Source organism: Chiloscyllium plagiosum, unplaced genomic scaffold (genome assembly GCF_037043375.1).
Source record: "Chiloscyllium plagiosum isolate Xiang-an unplaced genomic scaffold, Cpla_swu_hap1 HiC_scaffold_1, whole genome shotgun sequence".
Taxonomy (NCBI): Eukaryota; Metazoa; Chordata; class Chondrichthyes; order Orectolobiformes; family Hemiscylliidae; genus Chiloscyllium; species Chiloscyllium plagiosum.
In genome coordinates, this window is record NW_028270139.1 from 139547319 (window position 1) to 139570004 (window position 22686).

The 22686-nt window shown below is 42.2% G+C and overlaps 1 protein-coding gene across 11 annotated transcripts in view; it reads left to right on the forward strand.

The window, feature by feature from the left end:
* The window catches only part of ctbp1 (C-terminal binding protein 1), a 326682-nt gene that overhangs the window by 216207 nt on the left and 87789 nt on the right, over window positions 1–22686 (forward strand). The window contains exon 1 of one of the 11 annotated variants that reach the window (XM_043707935.2): window positions 17743–17896. The exons of 9 other annotated variants lie outside the window; for them this stretch is intronic. In XM_043707935.2, the coding sequence (XP_043563870.1) occupies window positions 17857–17896 (40 nt within the window). In that variant the 5' untranslated portion in view covers window positions 17743–17856. Of the gene's footprint in view, window positions 1–17742; window positions 17897–22686 lie in introns of those variants that run through there. One more of the 11 variants, XM_043707773.2, reaches the window with a different exon arrangement.

The window sequence follows — 22686 nt, forward strand, 5'->3', positions numbered from 1 at the left end:
ATTCATATCCTTTTGATAGTGTGGTGATCAGAACTTCACACAGTACTCCAGCTGTGGTCTAACCAACGTCCTGTTCAGCTCCAATATTGCCTCCCTGCTCTTATAATCTATGCCTCAACTGTTCTGTACATTTAAGTTCAAAAATGAGCGTCCTTCATCTGTCTGTATTGAATTCAAGTCCCACAGTTTATGATACAATAACACTCGACAATCTAGTGCATACTATGGATTGACTGCTTCTACATGTGACTTTTACACCAAGTTTACTTGTATTGGAAATGAAACACTGGTTACAACACGCTATAATAATGAGAAACCAGTTGTTAAAAATTAAACTTGAGACTTTAAGTTAACAGAAGAATCTGGTATTGTGACTAAACATACAAATGTCTATACTTAATAATTGGGATTTTAATTTTCAATGTTAATTGAAACAAGACAAAATTCAATTTGATAAGCATTGATCCCACCTAAGTAATCAGTTGGGAAGGCCTGCCTTGAAAAAGATAAATCTCTTTTGGCTTAAATTCAGAACCAGCATTGCAAAGCAAAAACTTGTTAAGTTATTTTCCTTTTAAACTGTTTGTGTTGATTCACTGATGATGATAATTTTTGCCAGTGTTGATCTCTATTAAAATACTATGCATGTTTTCATGACACTACAAGTCAGGAGCTTTTGAATTACAATAAGCCTCTTGTTTATGAAAACCTACATCTTAAAGTACAAATTCACTCCAGTTCCATTGGGTGTTTATTAGTCTGCTTTGTCAAAATTAAGTGATGTGTTAGAACAATGGCAGCTGTTGACAATACTGCATAGTCATGGAGACGTATAGCACGGAAACAGACCCTTTTGTCCAACTCGACCATACCGACCAAATATCCTAGTCCCACCTGACAGCACCCAGCCTGTACCCCTCCAAACCCTTCCTATTCATATATATCCAAATGCCTTTTAAATATTGCAATTGTACTAGCCTCCACCACTTCATGGCACTGTCAGACTGGCTGGGTTGATTAGGAGAAAGTGAGGACTGCAGATGCTGGAGACCAGAGTTGAAAAATGTGGTGCTGGAAAAACACAGCAGGCCAGGCAGCATCCGAGGAGCAGGAGAATCGACGTTTTGGGCATAAGCCCTTCTTCAGGCTGGGTTGATTAGCCTGCTTCCATGCTATTCTAAAAAAATATCATCTGGTGAATGTCTGCAAGTAACATTGAATAGCAAATTCAGATCTTTGAATCAAAAGAAATCACTCTGCAACTGCATCCTCAGCTTCCTGACCCACAGACTGTAACCAGCGAAACAGACAACAGCAGCTCCTCCAGGATAATCCTCAACACTGGTGCACTGCTAGGACGCATTTGCAACCCCCTACTGTACTCCTTGAATACCGATGACTGCATAGCCAAATTCCATGCGAACGCCGTCAACAAGTTTGCTGACACCACTCTGGAAGGCCATATATCAAACAATGATGAGTCAGAATACAGGAAGGAGGTAGTGCAATGACAACAACTTCTTTCTCAATGTCAACAAAACAAAAGAACTGATCATTCATTTCAGGAAGAAAGGAGAAGGACATGCCCCTACCTCATCAACATAGCTGAGGTTGAGAGGATCAAGAGCATCAAGTTCCTAGGAGTGACGATAACTGACAATCTGTCCTGCTCCTCCCACATTGATGCGATGGTCAAGAAGGCACAACAAAACCTCTTCTTCCTCAGGCAGCTGAAAACATTTGGCATGTCCAAAAGGACCCTCACCAACCTTGACAAATGTACCATAGAAAGCATTTTATCGGGGTGTATAATGGCTTGGTATAGCAACTGCTTTGCCCAGGACCGTAAGAAACTACAGAAGGTTGTGTGCCGCTGAAAGGCCACCAACTTCAAAGACCTCTCTCACCCCGGTAATGCTCTCTTCCAATCTCTTTTGTTAGGCAGAAGATACAGAAGCTTTTATATACGCACCAACAGGTTCAAGAACAGTTTCTTTCCTGCTGTTGTTAGACTGTTGAATGGACCTCTCTAACTTCAAGTAATGTTAATCTTGCTTCGTGCACCTCCTGTGCAGCAATAACCTTGTACGCCTCTCTCTGTTGAAGTACCCTATGATCTGCATGTTCTTATTTGCTATGATCTACCGGTACTGCTCGCAAAACTAAACTTTTCACTCTACTTAGGTGCATGTGACTACAGTAAATTAAATCAAATAAAAGCTGGCATTGGCAATGGTCCAGACAAGGTTCATGAGGTTGATACCAGGTGTGAATGGGCTATCTTATGAGAACAGGTTGAGCAAGCTGGCCCTATACTTAGTGGAGTTTAGAAGAATGAGAGGCAACCTTATTGAAACGTTGTTCGGGCACTTGAGAAGATCGAGGGGAAAGATTGTTTCCCTTCAAGTATACGAATATGTGAACAAGTAACCAAATAAACAAGGGCCACTCAACCCTCTGAGCTTTCCCCAATCAATCATTAAGATTGTGGTTGATCTGATTTTAGCTTCAATTCTACATTGCTGTATATCTCTGATAATCTGTGTAATCAAGAATCTATCTAGCTCTGCCTTAAAATGTTTAAAGATTTTGCATCCACTGCCCTTTGAGGAAAGAATCGTTGAACCTCAAATCTTTTCTCCTCATTTGTCTTAAATGGGTGACCCCTTATTTTAAACCCTAAATCCCTTCTTTTAGATTCCCCCACAATACAAAACATCCTTTTCGACATCCATCCAATTCCTTCAGAATCTTGTTTGTTTCAGTTAAGTCACCCCTGACTTTTCTAAGCTCCAGAGAATACAACCCTAGCCTGTTTAGACTTGACTTGTAAGGCAATCTGCTCATTTCAGGAATTAAATTAAAACTTTTACTGAACTGCTTCCAAAGCATTAACATCCTTCTGTGAGAACAGTAACCAGCAGTACACACACTACTCCAGATGTGGACTCATCAGTGCCCTGCAGAACTGAAGCAGAACCTCTCTACTCTTGTACTTACCTTCCCTTGCAATTAAACATAACATTCTATTATGTTTCCCAATTACTTACTGTACCTACATACTAACCTTTGCAGTTCATGCACTAGGACACTTAGATCTCTCTGCACCTCTGAGCTTTACCATTGTTGTTTATTCTTTCTGCTAAAGTGGACAATTCACATTGCCCATATTGTCCTTCATATGCCAGATCTTTGCTTTATCTATTTATGTCACTTCGCAGGCTTCTTCACTTTCTTACCTACCTTTGTGCTATCTGCAAATTTAGTTACCCTTGCCTTGATTCACTTCATCCAAACCATTTCTATCAATTGTAAAGAGTTAAGGCCCCTGTAGCACACCACTCTGTCATCCTGCCAGTGTGTAAAAGACCCATTTATTCTTCTTCTCAGCTTCCTACTTGCATGCTAATCTTCTACCATCGCCACTATGTTACAACCTAAACCATGAGCTTTTACTTTCTGTGGCACCCTACCAAATATATCCACCACAGCACATATCACTTCTTCAAGGAACTCCAATAAATTAGTTAAGCATGACTTACCTTTGACAAAACCATAGTGACTATACTTGTTTCCCTCGAACTTAATCAAGTGCCCTATTATAACACCTTTGTAATAGTTCAAATATTTTCTGTATGAAAAATGTGAACTGCTTCCCTCCCTTTTGACTGGGAGTGTCTAGGACCCAGAAGGCATAATCTCAAAATAAAGGGGTTTTGCATTTAAGACAGATGAGACAAAATTTCTTCTGAGGGTAGTGAATCTGTGGAATTCTATACAGCAGAGGGCTGTTGAGGCTGGGTCATTGAGTATATTTAAGGCTGACATAGATTTTTAATCAGGTATGGGAATTGAGGTTTATGGAGAACGGACAGGGATGTGGAGTTGAGGATTATCAGATCAACCATGATTGCATTCCATGGTGGAGCAGAGGGACTGAATGGCCTACTTTTGTTCTCACTTCTCATGGGTTTATGGCCTTAGGGATGCCTGAAATTTGAAAGGAAACTTTTATGTCCTCTGTAGGTAGAAACTAGATATAGTGCAAGTAGTTACTGCCTGCTTCCTGCCCCAAGGCCATTTTAATGATACTATTTTCTTAATGGTTAAGGTACTTGTTGAATGTAGACTTAAGTGTCCAAAAGCTGTGTCATTCAGGATCATGTCCACCAATGCTGCCATGGAATGACTGAATTGCATCCCTCGGGCACATTACGTTCAGTAAGTGTAAGCATCCAGTGGAACACCCTGTAAAATATTGTTATGGGATATGGTCTGCTAGCCTGGGCCCCCCTCACTCCCTTCAATTTCTCTCGCATAAATGTGTTTAACAACGCAATGCCACAAGCCGGAGGCAAGCAATTCCTCATTTAGAAAATGCCCTTGGATGACTTGTAAAATCTGAGTTACCTGTTCTTCAGAAGTGCCAAAATGGACTGGCCTCTGCACTGCAGCCTCATGGGGAAGTGCCCATACATGCTGCTGGTTTTCCATTAATGCTACCCATGGGACTTAAATTATTTTCTGATTGGCGCAATATTATAACCATCATTTACGACTACTTTTATAAATATATTTACCATCTATCTTGAACTAGCTGTTGGAACTAATTTCATATGTAATGACAGATCTATGAATTTTTTGGCAAAGGGGAATTTTAAAATTCTTTTGAAGCAATTTTGGGTACAAACAATACTGGGTGCTGTGGTGGTGTTAACGCAGCATTATGGCCTTCTGAAGTTTCTCCATTAGTTCTAAGAAGAAAGGGTAGAACAAATATGACACAAATCATAAAGTTCATTTCCAGTTTGTCGTAAGGTATGGAAGTAAGAGAAAATTGCACTGTGCTTAAGCATGAAGTTTGTCAGTATGTTTGTTTTGTTAAATATTGCACGTGTTAAATATTGTTTGCTTCTAAAGGTTAATTAAAGATTTAACAATATTAGGAAATTTGAGAGTCGAAACAGAGACTTTGTAAAAAATAATCCATTATCATCCATCAAAAGTACATCGACATGTACTTTACTTACTGTTTCTGAGCTTCTGTCCTTTCATGACTCACTCCTTTTGGATACAGGCAAAGGTAGTAGTATTTAAGAGCTAAGGTCAGCAGAGGAATTTAGGATGTGCTAATGGAAGAATGCAAACATTTTTGGAGGACTTTGCTTTAGAAATGTGGAATATTACAGATGACATGACTGGCAATATTTTATGCACTTCCCCCAATTTGGGTTTCAAAGGTGGGGAGGGGTGTTTGTATCAAGACACTTAGTGCCTGGTCAAGGGGAGCACCGCTGACCCCTACCCTTGCTGCTGAACATTCACCTCTAAGAAAGCTCGCCTGCCTTATATCTGATCTTGAATACTCTGCTCCTCCAGTGGTGTGGCTGAGAAGGATTACTTGTATATGATTTGCCATTAGCAGGAACTTTCTGACCCCATGTTGTTAACCTGCAAGTTGACTGGTTAACTCATATTTTTGGATGGCTTCACACCCAAGCCAAGACTCTGTAAAGAGTTCTTCCATATAGCTATGATGAGTTCTGACCATTTTAAAATAATGTTTCAGTACCAGTCTTCATTTTGCTCTTGGGTTTACAGTCATATTTGTGCACCAATACTGAATGCTTCTTACAGTATAAGGCTTGGGAATATATCCTCACTTTTATCCCCATCTGACATTCAATACCAGATGTCATCAAGATTTCCTCCAACTAGATAATTGGAAAAATTGAAGCCATTGCACCATGCATGTTGTTGTTATCGATCACTTCAGTACTCAATCGGAACACAAATCTTTCTTCTTCTTGATTTCATTGTCCCCATTTTTGTTTTATTATTCAGTACTTGATGTGGGCAGAATTTATTGCCTATCTCTAATTCCCTTGGAGAATGTGGTAGTGACCTGCCTAATAGAGCCATTAGACTTGTGATTTAGGAACACCAAAAGTTTGACCAGTGTCAGTGAAGAAATGGCTATGTAGTACTAAATCAGGATGATGTTTGACTTGGAGGAGAACTTGCTATTAGTGCTGTTTGATGCACCTGCTGCCCTTATCTTTCTAGGTGGAAGTTTAAGAGGTCCTGCCTGGCTGGCCTTGGTGACTGCAGTTGTACATTTTGAAGATCAGTGATCTTCAGTCTTTTTAAGAACAAGTTCAGTTTTTGAATATAAATGCAATCCACTATCTATCCCTAAAGAAAATCTAGAATAAGCAGTTTATTTTTAGTGCTATATGAATCTAAAAGCAGGTGCATATTTATTCATTTTGTTCTCTATTTACCACTTCTCAATATGACACCTGTGACTGCATATTATCTGCCAGTGCAGTGAAGCTTGGATTTGAATAAATGGGATTAGATTACTTACAGTGTGGAAACAGGCCCTTCGGCCCAACAAGTCCACACTGACCTGCTGAAACGCAACCCACGCAGACCCGTTCCCCTACGTTTTACTCCTTCAACTAACACTATGGGCAATTTAGCATGACTGTGGGAGGAAATCGGAGCACCTGGAGGAAACCCACGCAGACACGGGGAGAATGTGCAGACTCCACACAGTCAGTCGCTTGAGGCGGAAATTGAACCCGGGTCTCTGGCGCTGTGAGGCAACAGTGCTGACCACTGTGCTGCCCACGTTGTAAGTTGAGTAAGGATTTAAACTAGTAGTGCTGAAGGGCTGCTGCTTGAATTAGGTTTACAAACTTAACTTTCATTACATAAGTCTATTACCTTAGGCTCTAATGCTTATTGGTAGATTATTGGTAATAGTTGATGAAGAAGGTGAAATCAGATCATTTCTATATTGATTCTGGAATGATTCCTGCAGATTGGAAACTTATAAATGTCACCCCACTCCTTAAGAAAGGAATAAGAGAGAAGAACAAAACTAGACACTCATCTACCTTCCATCAGTAGTAAGGAAAAATATTAGCATCTTATCATAAAGGTCACCATATCTTGTTGTGGATAACCATTATCTGATTGGGCATGGATTTGAGAATAGAAAATTGTGTTTGACAAACATGTTAAAGGTTTTTGAGAATGTTACTTACAAAATTAGCAAAAGGGAAATTGGCAAATATAATATAGTTGGATTTTCAGAAGTTTTTGATAAGATGCCCCTCAGGTTGCTTAATAAAATTTAAAGTAACTGGTTTTCCTTTATTGGTCAGAGTATTGAGTACAGGAGGTGGGAGGTCATGTTGCGGCTGTACAGGACATTGGTTAGGCCACTGTTGGAATATTCACGCAATTCTGGTCTCCTTCCTATTGGAATTATGTTGTGAAACTTGAAAGGGTTCAGAAAAGATTTCCAAGGATGTTGCCAGGGTTGGAGGATTTGAGGTATAAGGAGAGGTTGAATAGGCTGGGGCTGTTTTCCCTGGAGCGGAGGCTGAGGGGTGACCTTATCGAGGTTTACAAAATCATGAGGGGCATGGATAGGGTAAATAGACAAAGTCTTTTCCCTGGGGTCGGGGAGTCCAGAACTAGAGGGCATAGGTTTAGGGTGAGAGGGGAAAGATATAAAAGAGACCTAAGCGGCAACTTTTTCACGCAGAGGGTGGTACATGTATGGAATGAGTTGCCAGAGGAAGTGGCGGAGGTTGGTACAATTGCAACATTTAAGAGGCATTTGGATGGGTATATGAATAGGAAGGGTTTGGAGGGATATGGGCTGGGTGCTGGCAGATGGGACTAGATTGGGTTGGGATATCTGGTCATCATGGATAGTTTGGACCAAAGGGTCTTTTTCCATGCTATACATCTCTATAACTTTATGGTAATGTAGAGGCATGGATTAAGGATTGACTAACAACAGAAAACATAAGGGATGAATGGGTCATTCTCAGTTTTGGGCTCAGACAAGTGGAGTAATACTCGGATCAATATTTCATAGATATGATAAAGAAGTCTAAAGACTTTTCTATCCTGAAAGGAGGACTTCTTCAGAAATAACTTAACAGTTTGTCATGTAACAGGACAACAAATACTTTGAAGTCTTTTTTTTCTCGGTTGTGCTTTCATATTTCATATCTTATTTGTACAAAGCACACTGTTGAGTCATTATTTTAAATAAATTACAATGTCTTTCTAAATAAGTGCTTCACTAATGTCCTTCGCTGAACTAAATCTGCCATCCTCACCTGGTCTGGCCTACAAGTGACTCCAGACACACAGCAATGTGGTTGACTCTCAACTGCCCTCTGAAATAGCCTAGCAAGCCACTCAATTGTCTCAAGAAAGAAATGAAACTGGACAGACTACCTGGCATCAACCTAGGAACCTGAATAGACAATGGCAGAAAGATCCCTGCTGACCCTGCAAAGTCCCCCTTTCTAACATCTGGACGTTAGTTCCAAAATTGAGAGTTGTCTTGCAGATGAGTCAGCAACAGCTTGACATTCAGGTATGACTCCATAAGTATGACACCAGACAGCACCATTACCATCCTGGATGTGTCCTGTCCAACTGGTGACGCAGAGGCATACAGTCAGGAGGGACTTCCCTTTGGAGTCCTTAACATTGACTCCTGACTCCATAAAATCTCATCACTTCAGGTTAAAAATGGGCAAGGAAGCCTCCTGCTGATTACCACGTTCCGTCTTCCCTCAGCTAATGAAGCAGTGATCCTCCATGTTAAACAACACTTGGAGAAAGCACTGAGGGTGACAAAGTTGCAAAGTATACTCTGTGTCTATCACTAGCAGCAGCATGACTGATCGAGCTAGCTCGGTCTGCGGTAGGTGGTGAGGGAAACAACGTGAGGGAAAAACATACTCCATCTCATTCTGACCAATGTGTTGGCTGCAGAAGCATCTGTCCATAAGTATATCCTTAAAAGTGACCACCACATGATACTTGTGTCGATGAAATTCCACCTTCACATTGAGAATACTCTGTGTTGTGCTGTATGGCACTATCACTATGCTAATTGGAACAGACTCTGGATTAGTGGTGCTGGAAGAGCACAGCAGTTCAGGCAACATCCAAGCAGCTTCGAAATCGACGTTTCGGGCAAAAGCCCTTCATCAGGAATAAAGGCAGTGAGCCTGAAGCGTGGTCTAGTTGGAGGTGCCGAAAAAGTCGGCGGATGATTTGGTTTATGCGAAGGATGGTAGGGTGGAAGGTGAGCACCAGGGGCGTTCTGTTCTTGTTACTGTTGGAGGGGTGGGGGTCTAAGGGCGGAGGTGCGGGATGTGGACGAGATGCCATCCACCGACATTTCCGCCACCTCCAAACAGACCCCACCACCAGGAATATATTTCCCTCCCCACCCCTTTCCGCCTTCCGCAAAGACCGTTCCCTCCGTGACTACCTGGTCAGGTCCACGCACCCCTACAACCCACCCTCCCATCCTGGCACTTTCCCCTGCCACCGCAGGAACTGTAAAACCTGGGCCCACACCTCCTCCCTCACATCTATCCAAGGCCCTAAAGGAGCCTTCCACATCCATCAAAGATTTACTTGCACATCCACTAATATCATTTATTGTATCCGTTGCTCCCGATGCGGTCTCCTCTACATTGGGGAGACTGGGCGCCTCCTACCAGAGCGCTTTAGGGAACATCTCTGGGACACCCGCACCAATCAACCACACCGCCCCGTCACCCAACATTCCAACTCTCCCTCCCACTCTGCCAAGGACATGGAGGTCCTGGGCCTCCTTCACCGCCGCTCCCTCACCACCAGACGCCTGGAGGAAGAACGCTTCATCTTCTGCCTCGGAACACTTCAACCCCAGGGCACCAATGTGGACTTCAACAGTTTCCTCATTTCCCCTTCCCCCACCTCACCCTAGTTCCAAACTTCCAGCTCAGCACTGTCCCCATGACTTGTCCGAACTTGTCCTACCCGCCTATCTCCTTTTCCGCCTATCTCCTTTTCCGCCTATCTCCTTTTCCGCCTATCTCCTTTTCCGCCTATCTCCTTTTCCGCCTATCTCCTTTTCCGCCTATCTCCTTTTCCGCCTATCTCCTTTTCCGCCTATCTCCTTTTCCGCCTATCTCCTTTTCCGCCTATCTCCTTTTCCGCCTATCTCCTCCATCCCCTCCCCCACTCACCCATTGTACTCTGTTACTTTCTCCCCACCCCCACCCCCACCCTCTAGCTTATCTCTCCACGCTTCAGGCACTCTGCCTGTATTCCTGATGAAGGGCTTTTGCCCGAAACGTCGATTTCGAAGCTCCTTGGATGCTGCCTGAACTGCTGTGTTCTTCCAGCACCACTAATCCAGAATCTGGTTTCCAGCATCTGCAGTCATTGTTTTTACCTAATTGGAACAGACTTCAAACAGAACTAGCAATGGGCAAACATAGGCACTGTAGACCATCAACAGCAGCAGAATTGTACTTCAACACAAAATACAACCTCATGATCCAGCATATTCTCTCACTTGACCATTACCATCAAGCTAGGGGATCAGTCCTGGTTCAATAGAGTTCAGGAGGGCATGCCAGGAGCAGCACCAGGCATACCTGAAGATTAGGTGTCAACCTGGTGAAGCCACCAAACAGGACTACTTGCATGCCTAACAGCATAAACAGTAAGTGACAGACAGAGCTAAGTGATCCCACTCCAATGGATCAGATCTAAGCTTTGTAATTCTGCCACATCCAGTCATGAATGATGGTGGACAATTAAACAACACATTGGAGGAGACGGCACCACAAATATCCCCATCCTCAATGATGGAAGAGCCCACCACATCAGTGTAAAAGATAAGGCTGAAACATTCACAGCAATCTTCAACCTGAAGTGTCAATTGTTGATACATTGTGCCCTCCTGGAGTTGAGTCCATGAGAAGATCAGACATGATCTTATTGAACGGTGGAGCAGGCTCGTTGGGCCAGATGGCCTACTCCCACTCCTATTTCTTAGAGTCATAGAGTCCTATCCATATATTTTTCCAAATGCCTTTTAAATGTTGTTAATGTACCCGGCTCAGCAACTTCTGCCGGCAGCTCATTCCATATGCATACCGCCTTCTGTGTAAAAAAAAAAAAACAGTGACCCTCCGGTTCCCATTTATTCTTTCCCCTCTAAGCTTAAAATGATGCCCGCTAATTCTCGATTTCCCAACCTTAGGGTGAATGCACTCAGTCTTTTTCCCATCTATGCCTCTCACGATCTGATACACTTCAATAAGAGCCCCCCTCAGTCTCCTACGCTCCAAAGAAGAAAAAAATTGTAAATTTCGTCTGCACTCTGTGACCAAAAATGGACACAGTACTCCAAGTGTGGCATCACCCATGTCCTGTACAACTGCAATATAACATCCTTACTTCTGTACCCTGACTGATGAAAGCCAGTGTGCCTAAAGCCTCCTTCACTGCCCTATCTACCTTTGACTTCACTTTCAGAGAACTGTGCATCTGAATGCCAAGGTCCTTTGGTTGCACTACACTCCTATGATTCATCATGAAACTCCTACCTTGATTTGACTTTCCAAAATGCAACACCTCACACTTATCTCTATTAAACTCCCTTTGCCATTTCTCAGCCCACTTCCCCAGCTGATCAAGGTCCAGCTGCAATTTCTAATAAACTTCCTCACTGTCCACGAGACTACCTATTTTGGTGTCATCAGCAAACTTATTAATCACGCCTTGTACATTCTCACCCAAATCATTTGATATAGATAACAAACCGCAATGGGCCCAGCACTGACCCCTGAGGCACTCCAATAGTCACAGGCCTCCAGTCTGATAAGTATTCTTCCACTATTACCCTCTGCTTCCTACTATCAGGCCAATTTTGTACCCAATTTGCCAGCTCGCCCTGGATTCCATGCGATCTAACCTTCCAGAGCAACCTAGCGTGTGTACCTGTTTCAAAGGCCTTTCTGAAATTCATGTAGACTATGTCTACCACACTGCCCTCGTCAACCTTTCTGGTAATTTTATCAAAGAACTCTAACAAATTTGTGAGGTGTGTTCTCCCACGTGCATAGCCATATTGACTACTCCGAAACAAGCCCCGTCTTTCCAAACACCTGCACATCTTATCTTTCAGAACATTCTCAAGTAACTTACCAATCACAGATGTTAGGCTTACTGGTCGTCTTACAGGTTTTTTTTTTGCAGTACTTCTTTGGAATAAGGGCACAGCATTCACTACCCTCCAGTCTACTGGGACCTCACTCATGGCTAATGATGACGCAAAAATATCAATTTATTCTCTAGCCTGTTGCAGTGTTCTTGGATATATCTGGTCAGAACCAGGAGATTCATACTACATTATAAAACGTCCAACACCACCTTCTGTTTTGTGGACTGTCCCCAGGATATAGAGGTAAAAACAATGACTGCAGATGCTGGAAACCAGATTCTGGATCAGTGGTGCTGGAAGAGCACAGCAATTCAGGCAGCATCCGTCCCCAGGATATGATCATTAACTTCCCCACATTCCCAAGTCTTCATGTCCTTGTCCACAGTAAATGCAAGAGAAGTATTCATTGAGGACCTGCCCATCTCCTGTGGTTCTGCACATACATGTCCACTTTGGTCCATGATTTGCCCTATTCTCTCTCGTTTTTTTTTTCCCTTTCATATACTGAAAGAACCTCTTTTGAATTAATGCTAATGTTCTCAGCCAAGGCTATTTCTGTCCCCTTTTCGCCTTCCTGTTTTTCTCCTTCAGTAAACTCCAGGGATTCCCTTGATTTGAGCTGTCTGCCTCCTTTTTTCTCGTCAAAGCCTCAACACCTGTGGTCATCCAAGGTTCCCTATTCCTGCCAATCTTGCCCTTCACCCTCACAGGAATGTATAGACCTTGAACTCTAGCTATGTCACTCTTATGTTCTTATGTTCTCCTCTAGTGGTCCCCAACATTACAGATGCCTAGCTTCAACCAATTTGATTCATTCCACGTATTATCGAGAAGCAGTTGGAGGCACTGGATACTAAAAAGGCAATGAGCCCTGACAAAATTCCAGCAATAATATTGAGACTTGTGCTCCAGAATGTGAAGTGCCCTTAGCCAAACTCATCCAGCACAATTAGAATACTGGGATCTACCTGACCCATGTGGAAAACTGCACAGGTCTGTCCTATGCGCAAAAAGCAGGACAACTCCAATTGCCATCACATTGGTCTACTCTTGAGTGTCAGTAAAGTGATGCAAGGTGTCAATAACACCTACTCAGCAAGAACCGCTTAGTGTCACCCAGCTTGGGTTCTGCCAGGGCCACTCAGCTCCTGACCTCATTACAGCCTTGGTTCAAACATGGACAAAAGAGCTGAGTTCCAAACGTGAGGCAAGAATGACAGCTCTTGACATCAAGGTTGCATTTGACCAAATGTGGCATCAGGGAGCCATAGCAAAACTGTTGTGGCTGGAGTCAAACCTGGCACATAAGGTGGTCATGATTGTTGGAGGTCAGTCATCTTAGCTTGAGGGCATCTCTGTAGGAGTTTCTCAGGGCAATGTCCTCGGCCCAACCATTTTCAGCTGCTTCATCATTGACCTTCCCGCCACCAAAAGGTCAGAAGTGGGGATGTTCACTGAATAGTATTCAGCACTATTTGTGATTCCTCAGGTACTGAAGCAGTCCACGTTCAAATGTAACAAGATCTGGATAATATCCAGGCTTGGGCTGACAAGTGGCAACGATATGGGGGCCACACAAATGCCAGGCAAGACCATCTTCAATACAAGACCATTTACATCCAATGGTGTTACTATCACTGAATCCTCCACTGCCAACATCCTTTGCATTCCCATTTACCAGAAAGTCAACTGGACTTGTCACATAAACATAGTGGCTACAAGAGCAGGTCAGAGGCTAGGAATACTGTAGCGAATAACTCACACTGACTCCCTAAAGCCTATACACTATCTACAAGGTACAAGTCAGGTATGATGGAATCCCCCTACTTTCCTGGATATGTGCTGCTACACACAAAGATTGACATCATCCAGGAAGAAGCAGCCTGTTTGATTACCATCGCATCCATTCCCTCTATCACCAGCACGAAATAGCAGCAGTGGGTACTATCTACAAGATGCATTGCAGATATTCACTGAAGATCCTTGGACAGCACCTTCAAACCTCCGTCTACTGCGATTTAGAAAGACATGGGCAACAAATGCATGGGAATGGCACTCACCATCCTTACTTAGAAATATATTGGTGTGCCTTCAGTTTCTCTGTGAAAATACTTAAATTCACCCTTAAGCCATTGTGGGTCATTCTGCTACAGTGGTTTAAGAGGGCAGCACGCTTTTGAAGAGCAACTATGGACGGATAATAAATGCTGGCCAGCTAGCAATGCCCATGTCTCACGAGTCAATTAAATAACAGTTCGCTAGTTATTTTCTGACCAGTCTATGGGTAAATAATATTTTTGTTAGGACTATTCCACTGCTGTGTCTGGTGAGAGAGCAAGCCTTGACGTGATATTTTTGTGTCTCACCTTTTTGACTGTTCTTGCTCTTTTGTTGTTTCACTCAAATTTACAATCAATTTCAGGTTAGCTTCACTTGCAATTGCCGGAGCCATCTCCTATCCCTAGGCTGTAAGACTTTTTTTTTTGTTCGTGTGTGTGTCATCCCTTTTATAAAAAAAACCACAAACTACATGACACAACAATTCAACCCATATTGATGATGCGTATTAGCCTTCTCGATCCTTATTCATCTCAGCTTTGTTATTTTCTTGTTCTCATCCTGCTCCGTCGGTGCTGAAAACATAGAGATCCACTTTCTAACCACTTCTTAGGGTAAAGAAGTTTCTCCTGAATTTTGGATTGATAAGTAATCATCCTATATTGATGACCTTCCCATTTAAAATTCCAAATATATTCCCTGTAGTCTTTCTGTAATGCAGTTTTTGTCAGATCGGAAGCTCACAGGTTTAGTTTCAACTTGTTGCAGTGGCCAAGGAAGTAGGTGAAGTTGGTCACAATAATGCAGAGTTGATATTGAGGCTGACCTTATTGGGTTGGTTCCAATCTTGTTTTTGCTGGAAGAAACAATAGTTTGGAAAAGAGCAGAATATTCAGATAAATAGCAGAAATAGTGGGGCATAAATGGAAAAAATGATAAAGCGACTGGAAGGGTAGTACTTGGTAATGCTTTCATTACATGCTAGGGAGACCACAAGGACTGCCGATGCTGGAAGTCAGTAATAGTTGCGAAGCTGGAAGAGCACAGCAGGTCAGACAGCATCTGGGGAGCAAGAAAGTCAACGTTTTGGGCTAAAACCCTTCATCAGGACTCATTATATGCTAGCTACACCCATATGCCTGGCTTGCATGAACCATGTCTTCAGTGGATAACTACTGTTATCCAAATCTCTTTGAATTTGAACATCGTGGAAAACTGTTGTCAGAGTGCATGCTTGGAGCATATCAGCGTAATGAATGCTGTCGGACGTGGGCATTGATCTGTATGATTCACTGCCTCAGGTGACACCCGGTTGAGGGAATTTTGGGCAGTTCGTATGCAATTATTGCAAAATAACGTACATCTAGTCATAGAGTCAAAGAGATTTACAGCACGGAAACAGACCCTTCATTCGAACTCTTCCATGCCAACCAGATATCCTAACCTAATCTAGTCCCATTTGCTAGCACTTGGCCCATGTCCCTCCTTAAACCCTTCCTATTCATATATTCATTCAAATGCCTTTTAAATGCTGTAATTGCACCAGCCTTGACCACTTCCTCTGGCAATTCATTCCATACACTCACCACCCCCTGCATGTAAAAGTTGCTCTGTAGGTCTCTTTCATATCTTTCCCCTCTCACCCTAAATCTATGCCCTCTAATTCTGGAATCCCCACCCCAGGGAAAACCTTTGTCTACTTATTCTATTCATGCACCCTGCACAACCTGCAATCTTCGTGTTGCTACATGGTCCGCCTGTCTACTTGTCTATGATGAGGGAGAATGAAGTATAGTTAGCTCTCTTTAAATCAAGAGTTTCTGAGAGTTCCCAAATACAGTGGCAATGAACTGCAAGACTAAGCAAATACTTCTAGCTCCAGGCTTGAAGCATCAGACGCAAAAGTTTGTTGCCACCGTCATGCTTACACTCCATGTATTTCTTGCCTTCATTGCAGTCGGTGGAAATTTCAGTGAAAATGTCTTAATAAAGTGGTCATTACAAACATTGTACATCAGTGAGGTATAGGGAGGACAGTTGCTCCCTGTACATGCAGATTTACTTACTTGCTGAAAACCCTCTCTCCTGTTCTTCTCTCACTCCAGCAGTTTGTTCTGCTCTGTGAGCCTTGAGTTAATTCTCCAAGTCGTGCTGCATGCCAAGGGGAAATGCCTGTGACTGCACCCAAGTCTGCCACTGACGCGTGCAGAGATTTGAATTTGGCAATGCTCCTTCCGCGCCTGCCACGCCGCCTCCTGAAGACTTTTGTAATTTGGAGTAATTGCAGAATGCAACATCCAGAAGTAACTGAACCTGGAAGTAGTTGATGATCCTTTTTTGAAATAGCACCGGTGCCATGTTGTTCGTGGTGCTACCGAGTGTGCAGCAATAAGATTAAAAGGGGACATAATCTAAAGTGTTGTGCTCCAAAATGGCATTGTTGGAGTCAAACCAGCATTGCCTTCATGATCACCCTGATCTGTATACACTGGCACATGATCATTGTGATTAGTGTAGCATCTGGCATGGTTCAACCCATACGTGTGTCCACATGTATAGTTGCCATTTTTGCAGTTCTCTGGGTATTCGTAACGTGTACAAAATATTACTAATGGCTCGGATTTCTCACCCACTTTTATTCAGTCACCTTTTTCAAAAGAAGATCGATAATGGTTTTATGTTGGTTTCAGAGTGTAAAATGCCATTTTCTGATTTATCATTGCTGCTGCAGTTTAATTGATGTTTGGCGAGAGCAGGAAATTCAGATGTCTTTTCTTCGCTACATACAGTTTCTCAAAGTGTAGGTTTAATTTCCTCTTTCCCTGTACTTCCGCCCACTTCTCTCCCCCATAGAAATTCTTGAAAAGGTCTCTGACCAAGCTTTTAATCATCTGACTACATGTTTTTTTGTGACCGGATGTCTTAAATGATTTTATAATCCTCCCCACAAAGCGCATTGAAACACTTGACTGCTGTAGAGGCTCTATAGAAAGACAAGTTATTTCAATTTTGTGTTTTTTGACCATTCTCACACGCACGTCAGTGAGTGAGCATGCTGGCAATAGTTTGTTTGATCCACGTTTTGACCCATGTTCCTGCAGTTCTTGAACTCCTGAACTACACTAAAGCCTTTTTTTATTGCCCTTCTCTGAAATCAGCTGAGAAGCAGTATTAACCTTGCGGTGTACAGTAAAAACAAAATATGTGTGGCGGATCGGCTGCGAAAAACCCGTGGAGAATTAATTGTGCCAGTGTTGCTTTAAGTTAAACTGGCTGATTGATTGTATAAGGCTGAGCTGTTTGCTCAATGACAAAACGGGCCCTTTACCTCGTTGGGGGTGGGCGGAAAATCCACTGTTAACAAAAAAAAAGTCTGTTGCAGAAATTCCAGCGGAAGAACTTATTAATATTGTCAAGAAATGAGGACAACCGGACGTTGAATCTGCTTGCTAGTGATTAAGTTGGACCCCGCACAATAATGAGATATAAAATACACAGGGTTGGTTTGGATTAATGGTATACCATATGATGTGTCCTTTCTGAGCTCAGCTGAGAGTGCAACACCGAACAAGTCAGCTGACCCACGCAGCCTATAAGCTCCAGCTCTGGGCCTCTCCGACTCCCTCACATAGCAGCACTTGGTCTGTGCTTTACTTCTGGGAAAATTGAAGTAGCCGCCATATGCCCAGTATTTTCATATCTCATGTGAAGTGCTCTCAGAGAATGGGGAAATAACGGCTGTGGAGATGGGGAGCTCTCATCTGCAGAGCAAAGGGTTACCTCTAGGTAATGATTCTTCTGATCCTTTTTGTTTTGTGTTTGTGAGTGGATTTTTCTTGTTTTTAAATAAAGTCCGTGCTGGCTCGTCAGTGAAATACTTTTTGTGTGTGTGTGTGTACAAGCAGCAAGCTCGTTCGAATTTCCCCCTCCCCCCAACAGTACCCCACCCCCTGCGTTTTGCAGGGAGGGAAGATTTGTTCACCGGAGTGTTGTACAGATGGTCTCGCGTGTTGTCCTCAGCAGTACAGGAGACACTTTATTTGTCGAAACAAATGATAGCACTTTTTGTAGTTCATCTCGGCTATTCTATGGTCCAGCTGTTTTTTCACTTTTTGACAATGGGAGACTTTGTTCATTCTGAACTTCCACACCCACCCTCCTTGTTCGGGCTGTTGAAATGAGAGTGAAAGCGAAGAACTAATCAGAAATTATATAGAGGGGGACAAAAGTGTCCCAGCAATGTTGATTTATTTTTTATTTCAGATAAATTATTAATTTAACTGAATGTGTCCCCAAAGCACACTAATCTATTCCCTTCAAAGAGATTCTGCAGGCAAGTGGGGGAAACAAAGAAAACACCAGCTTTTTGTATTAAAACTATGCTGTCATCCCCTGTTCTGAAATTCAATGCTTTTGGTTCAGTAACTGCATGTCTCTCCCAGTGAAGCAGGAAGGTCTTTAGCGAATCTGTATGCAGCAAGCAAGGGCAAGCTCAACACTTTTTTTTGTTTCAGAAAACCTGATCTTTTGGCCACACAATAATATCTTAAGATGATTTTATGTTGCTTTGGAAAAATAGTTCAGGTGTCAACATTTTGTAGTTAGCTATTTAAATTGCTTTTATTTTGTTTCGGGGGATCTAAGAGCTCAAGCTACTAATGATTTTTTTCACAAAAGAATAACATCTTCCCTTGATAGGGAAATACAAAGCATCGATTTCATCTTGCCCACATTTGATGCAAGGAGTTGTAAATGTCTCATTATTTTTAAATAGCTTATTTAGTGAATTTAAAAATAGCTGCATCCTAGTGTAAATATGATGAATTGGTATTGTTTTAAGTTTTTATTGGAAGTATTTTTTGACTGAATAACTTTCCAATAACGATATTAATATTTAAGTGGTACGCTTGGTATTTTGTGTTGGCCTTGATTTATTGTACCAGAAAACAAATTAAATAACTGTCCCTTTGTCACCCAGCTGAATTTTGATGTTTAAAGTTGAATTTAAAACCCACTCTCGCTGTGCATTTTATTAGGTTAGTTCCATTTTCCTTGAATTGAAGTTGCATGACTTTTTTTTTGGAGCTTAATTTTGCAAATAGCAAGCATCTGAAAGCTAACATGGCGAGGAAATCATCCAAATATCTGAAAGGAATGCTGTGTAGATATGTTTTCACATGTTTGTCATCTACATAAGTGGATACCACTTCTTTAGTGAAAGAGAACAACTAAGAATAAAATATCATCGATAGTGACTCTATTGCCATTGATATAATGAGTGGGAGAATTGATAATCAAAGTCTTCCACATATCTTAAATGTAAAAAGAAAGAGGGAGTGTAATGAATGATAGTCAATTTATTAAATTACTCCTAAATAAGTAATTTTGAACAGGTATAAATTTGGTATCCAGGATGTAGTCAGTTTTGCACCTGAAAATAGATTGAAGGATGAAGCTTTTAAATTTTCTCAACTAGTTTGCATTGAAGCATAACCTTTTTATGGAACAATGGTGAATCCAATGTCTCCTCTTTACTCATGACTGACTTGCAATTTCTAAGTATGATGCCTATCCAGATGCAATTTTTGTTCTAACCAGCTCTGTGAAGGCAAACATTGACAGATAATAATTAGTAAGGGGAAAAAAGCATTTCTCAAGAAATAGCATGGTTTTTCACCTATGTGGACATCAAATTTTGTGTTGAATGTGGTAAGGTGACAGAAATTGTGTTTTCCAGATTTCCTCTATATTTTATCTTGGCTAACCGTTTAAATTGATAGGAGAAACTCAGTCCTGGTGACTGAGTTTATGCCCACAGAGGGGAAAATAAAAGGCTTGTGCCTAAATTGCCTCAATGGTCAGTGCAATATTTTTAATCAACCTGATTCCTCCATGAACCTTTTACAGTGGATAAATTCCTCTCTATATTTGGTCTAATATGCCTTTGAAGTTTTTCCTATGAAACCAGCACACAAATGATATCCTTCCCCCTGTGTGAAGAGGAGGAGTTTATCCAGTGAAGTAGAGCATGAGAGACTATTCTCTCCTTAACACACCACTCCTGCTACTGTCTGATAACATATCAGCACATAGCACAGCCATTGACAAATCTACAACGCCACCATTTAGCATTTCCATGGCCAGAGGGGGAAAAATACTGCTGGATTAGACAGAGACGAAAATGTCAGGGGTTAACCCAAACTCAGAAATCTGTGATGATTACTCTAAATTTTTTTTATAAGGGAACAAAAATGAATATTTTGTGATATGCAGGTTTAACCCAAACCTATTTTCCTACTCTGAACTTCACAGTTGGAAGTGGACTAACATCAAGTTAATGAGGAGAATGTCTGCCATTGCTGTGGTCTCATACGACAAGAGAGAAAGTGAGGACTGCTGATGCTGGAGAGTCAGAGTCAAAAAGTGTGTCACTGGAAAAGCACAGCAGGTCAGGCAGCATCTGAAGAGTAGGAGAGGCGACATTTTGGGCAAACTCCCTCCAGGGCTTATGCCCGATATGTTGACTCACCCCGCTGCTTGGATGCTGTCTGATTTGTTGTCATTTTCGAGCTCCACACCTTTCAACTCATACTGCCATGGGAAAACTGGTAGTTACCCAAAGAAACCCTGAGTTTAAACGTGCCCCCCGCGCCACCTGCAAAATCTTTCTTTGTGTAACTAGGAAGCTGTTGTGCGCAAACCCAATAAGTCAGCAATCTCTTGCCTTGTTGGCAAGCTGATTTTTGGGATTAATTTTTGTGATGGTTTTCTTTAATCATCTGCTTTTGTTATTGGTGACAGGACCTTGGAAGCCGGAAAAAATTTGTTTCTGGCAATTTCTGGTGTAAGCCCACCAGTTTATGCATTTTTTTATATAGTATTTGACAGTATGCCAGGAATGGGCTTGAATGCATGGCATTCTTAACCTAGCAGCTTTCTGCTCTGTTATAGACCAATGTTTTGTACAAATCAGTCACTGCATTCAACTCTATACTTTATGAAACTAAATATTTATAAAATCAAAATTGTATTTTAAGTGACTGTTTACTTTCACTCACTTTTGGGCTGATGTGTATTTGAACACTTGGGGCCTAATTTTCCAGTTCAAATTGGGAATCCAGAAGTGGGATGTGATAGATCCTAAATAGCATTCCCCTTTCTTTTGCCAGCCTGCTGTTTTGGGGAATGGGGGAATTGGGAGTTTCACGGGCTCTTGATGATCCGGGAAGTTAGTCTGCTAAACAGTTAGTGGGCCGGGTGCAAGTGTTCAGGTGGGTGCTGAGCGGGAATCGAGGTGATAAACCTGGGAAAAGTACTATGCCTGAGCCAAATCAGCAGTGTGGTCTCACAAAGGAAAGGCAGTTTTCTTCTGTGTCTGTCCTGGTCACTTTGAAGAACTGAAATATTGGGAAGGGAAAGGCCATTAAATTTTTCTGTTTTTCTTTTGTCCATTTTTTTGTCTACTCTTTCACATTGAATAAAACTGTTTTGGTGCTGCCCTCACCCCAGCTGGAGTGGAACAGATTTGCAGAGCTCCTGACAGCCATCCAGATGGATGAACATCTTGATCAGAAAGCAAGCACTCAATGATCTCGTCCTGCCCAATTGAGGAGGCGAGTTCGCTTTAACGTTCCCTCAAAGCCAGAAAACTCCACAAGCCGTCATAGCTTCTGCTTCTGTAAGCTGCTGCTGTGCACAGACCTCAGTGGTCTGCAGAATGGCATTAAAAAATCCACTCCATTCCACCTCCTACCCAGCCCCTGTTACCCAGCTCTTCCCCCTTCAATAGAATTTAAAATTGAAAGTGGCAGTATGGCACATAAGCCAATGCCACCACCACTATTTTTGCCTTCTGCCTCCCTTTTGTCCCAGCCCTGAAGCTGGAAATTCTGACCTCTGGCCACTCTGTTCATTTGCATTCTGGGCTTTAATTCAGATAAATGTGAGTTGCTGCATTTTGGAAAAGCAAATCTTAGCAGAACTTGTACACTTAATAGTAAGGTCCGAGGGCATGTTGCTGAACAAAGAGACTTTGGATTGCAAGTTCGTAGCTCCTTGAAAGTGGAGTCACAGGTAGATAGGATAGTGAAGAAGGCATTTGGTATGATTTCCTTTATTGGTCAGGGCATTGAGTATAGGAGTTGGGAGGCCACTTTACAGCTGTACAGGACATTGATTAGGCCACTTTGGGAACGTTGCGTGCAGTTCTGGTCTCCTTCCTATCGGAAGGATGTTGTGAAACTTGAAAGGGTTCAAAAAAAGATTTACAAGAATGTTGCCAGGGTTAGAGGATTTGAGCTATAGAGAGAGGTTGAATAGACTGGGGCTGTTTTCTCTGGAGTATCAAAGGCTGAGGGGTGACCTTATAGAGGTTTATAAAATCATGAGGGGCATGGATAGGATAATAGACAAGATCTTATCCCTTGGGTGGAGGCATTCAGAACTAGAGGGCATAGGTTTAGGGTGAGAGGGCAAAAATGTAAAAAAGACCTAGGGGGCAATTGTGTGTGTGTGTGTGTGTGTGTGTGTTTTGGGGGTGGGGGGGAAGGTGGGAATGGGCTGCCAGAGGAAGTGGT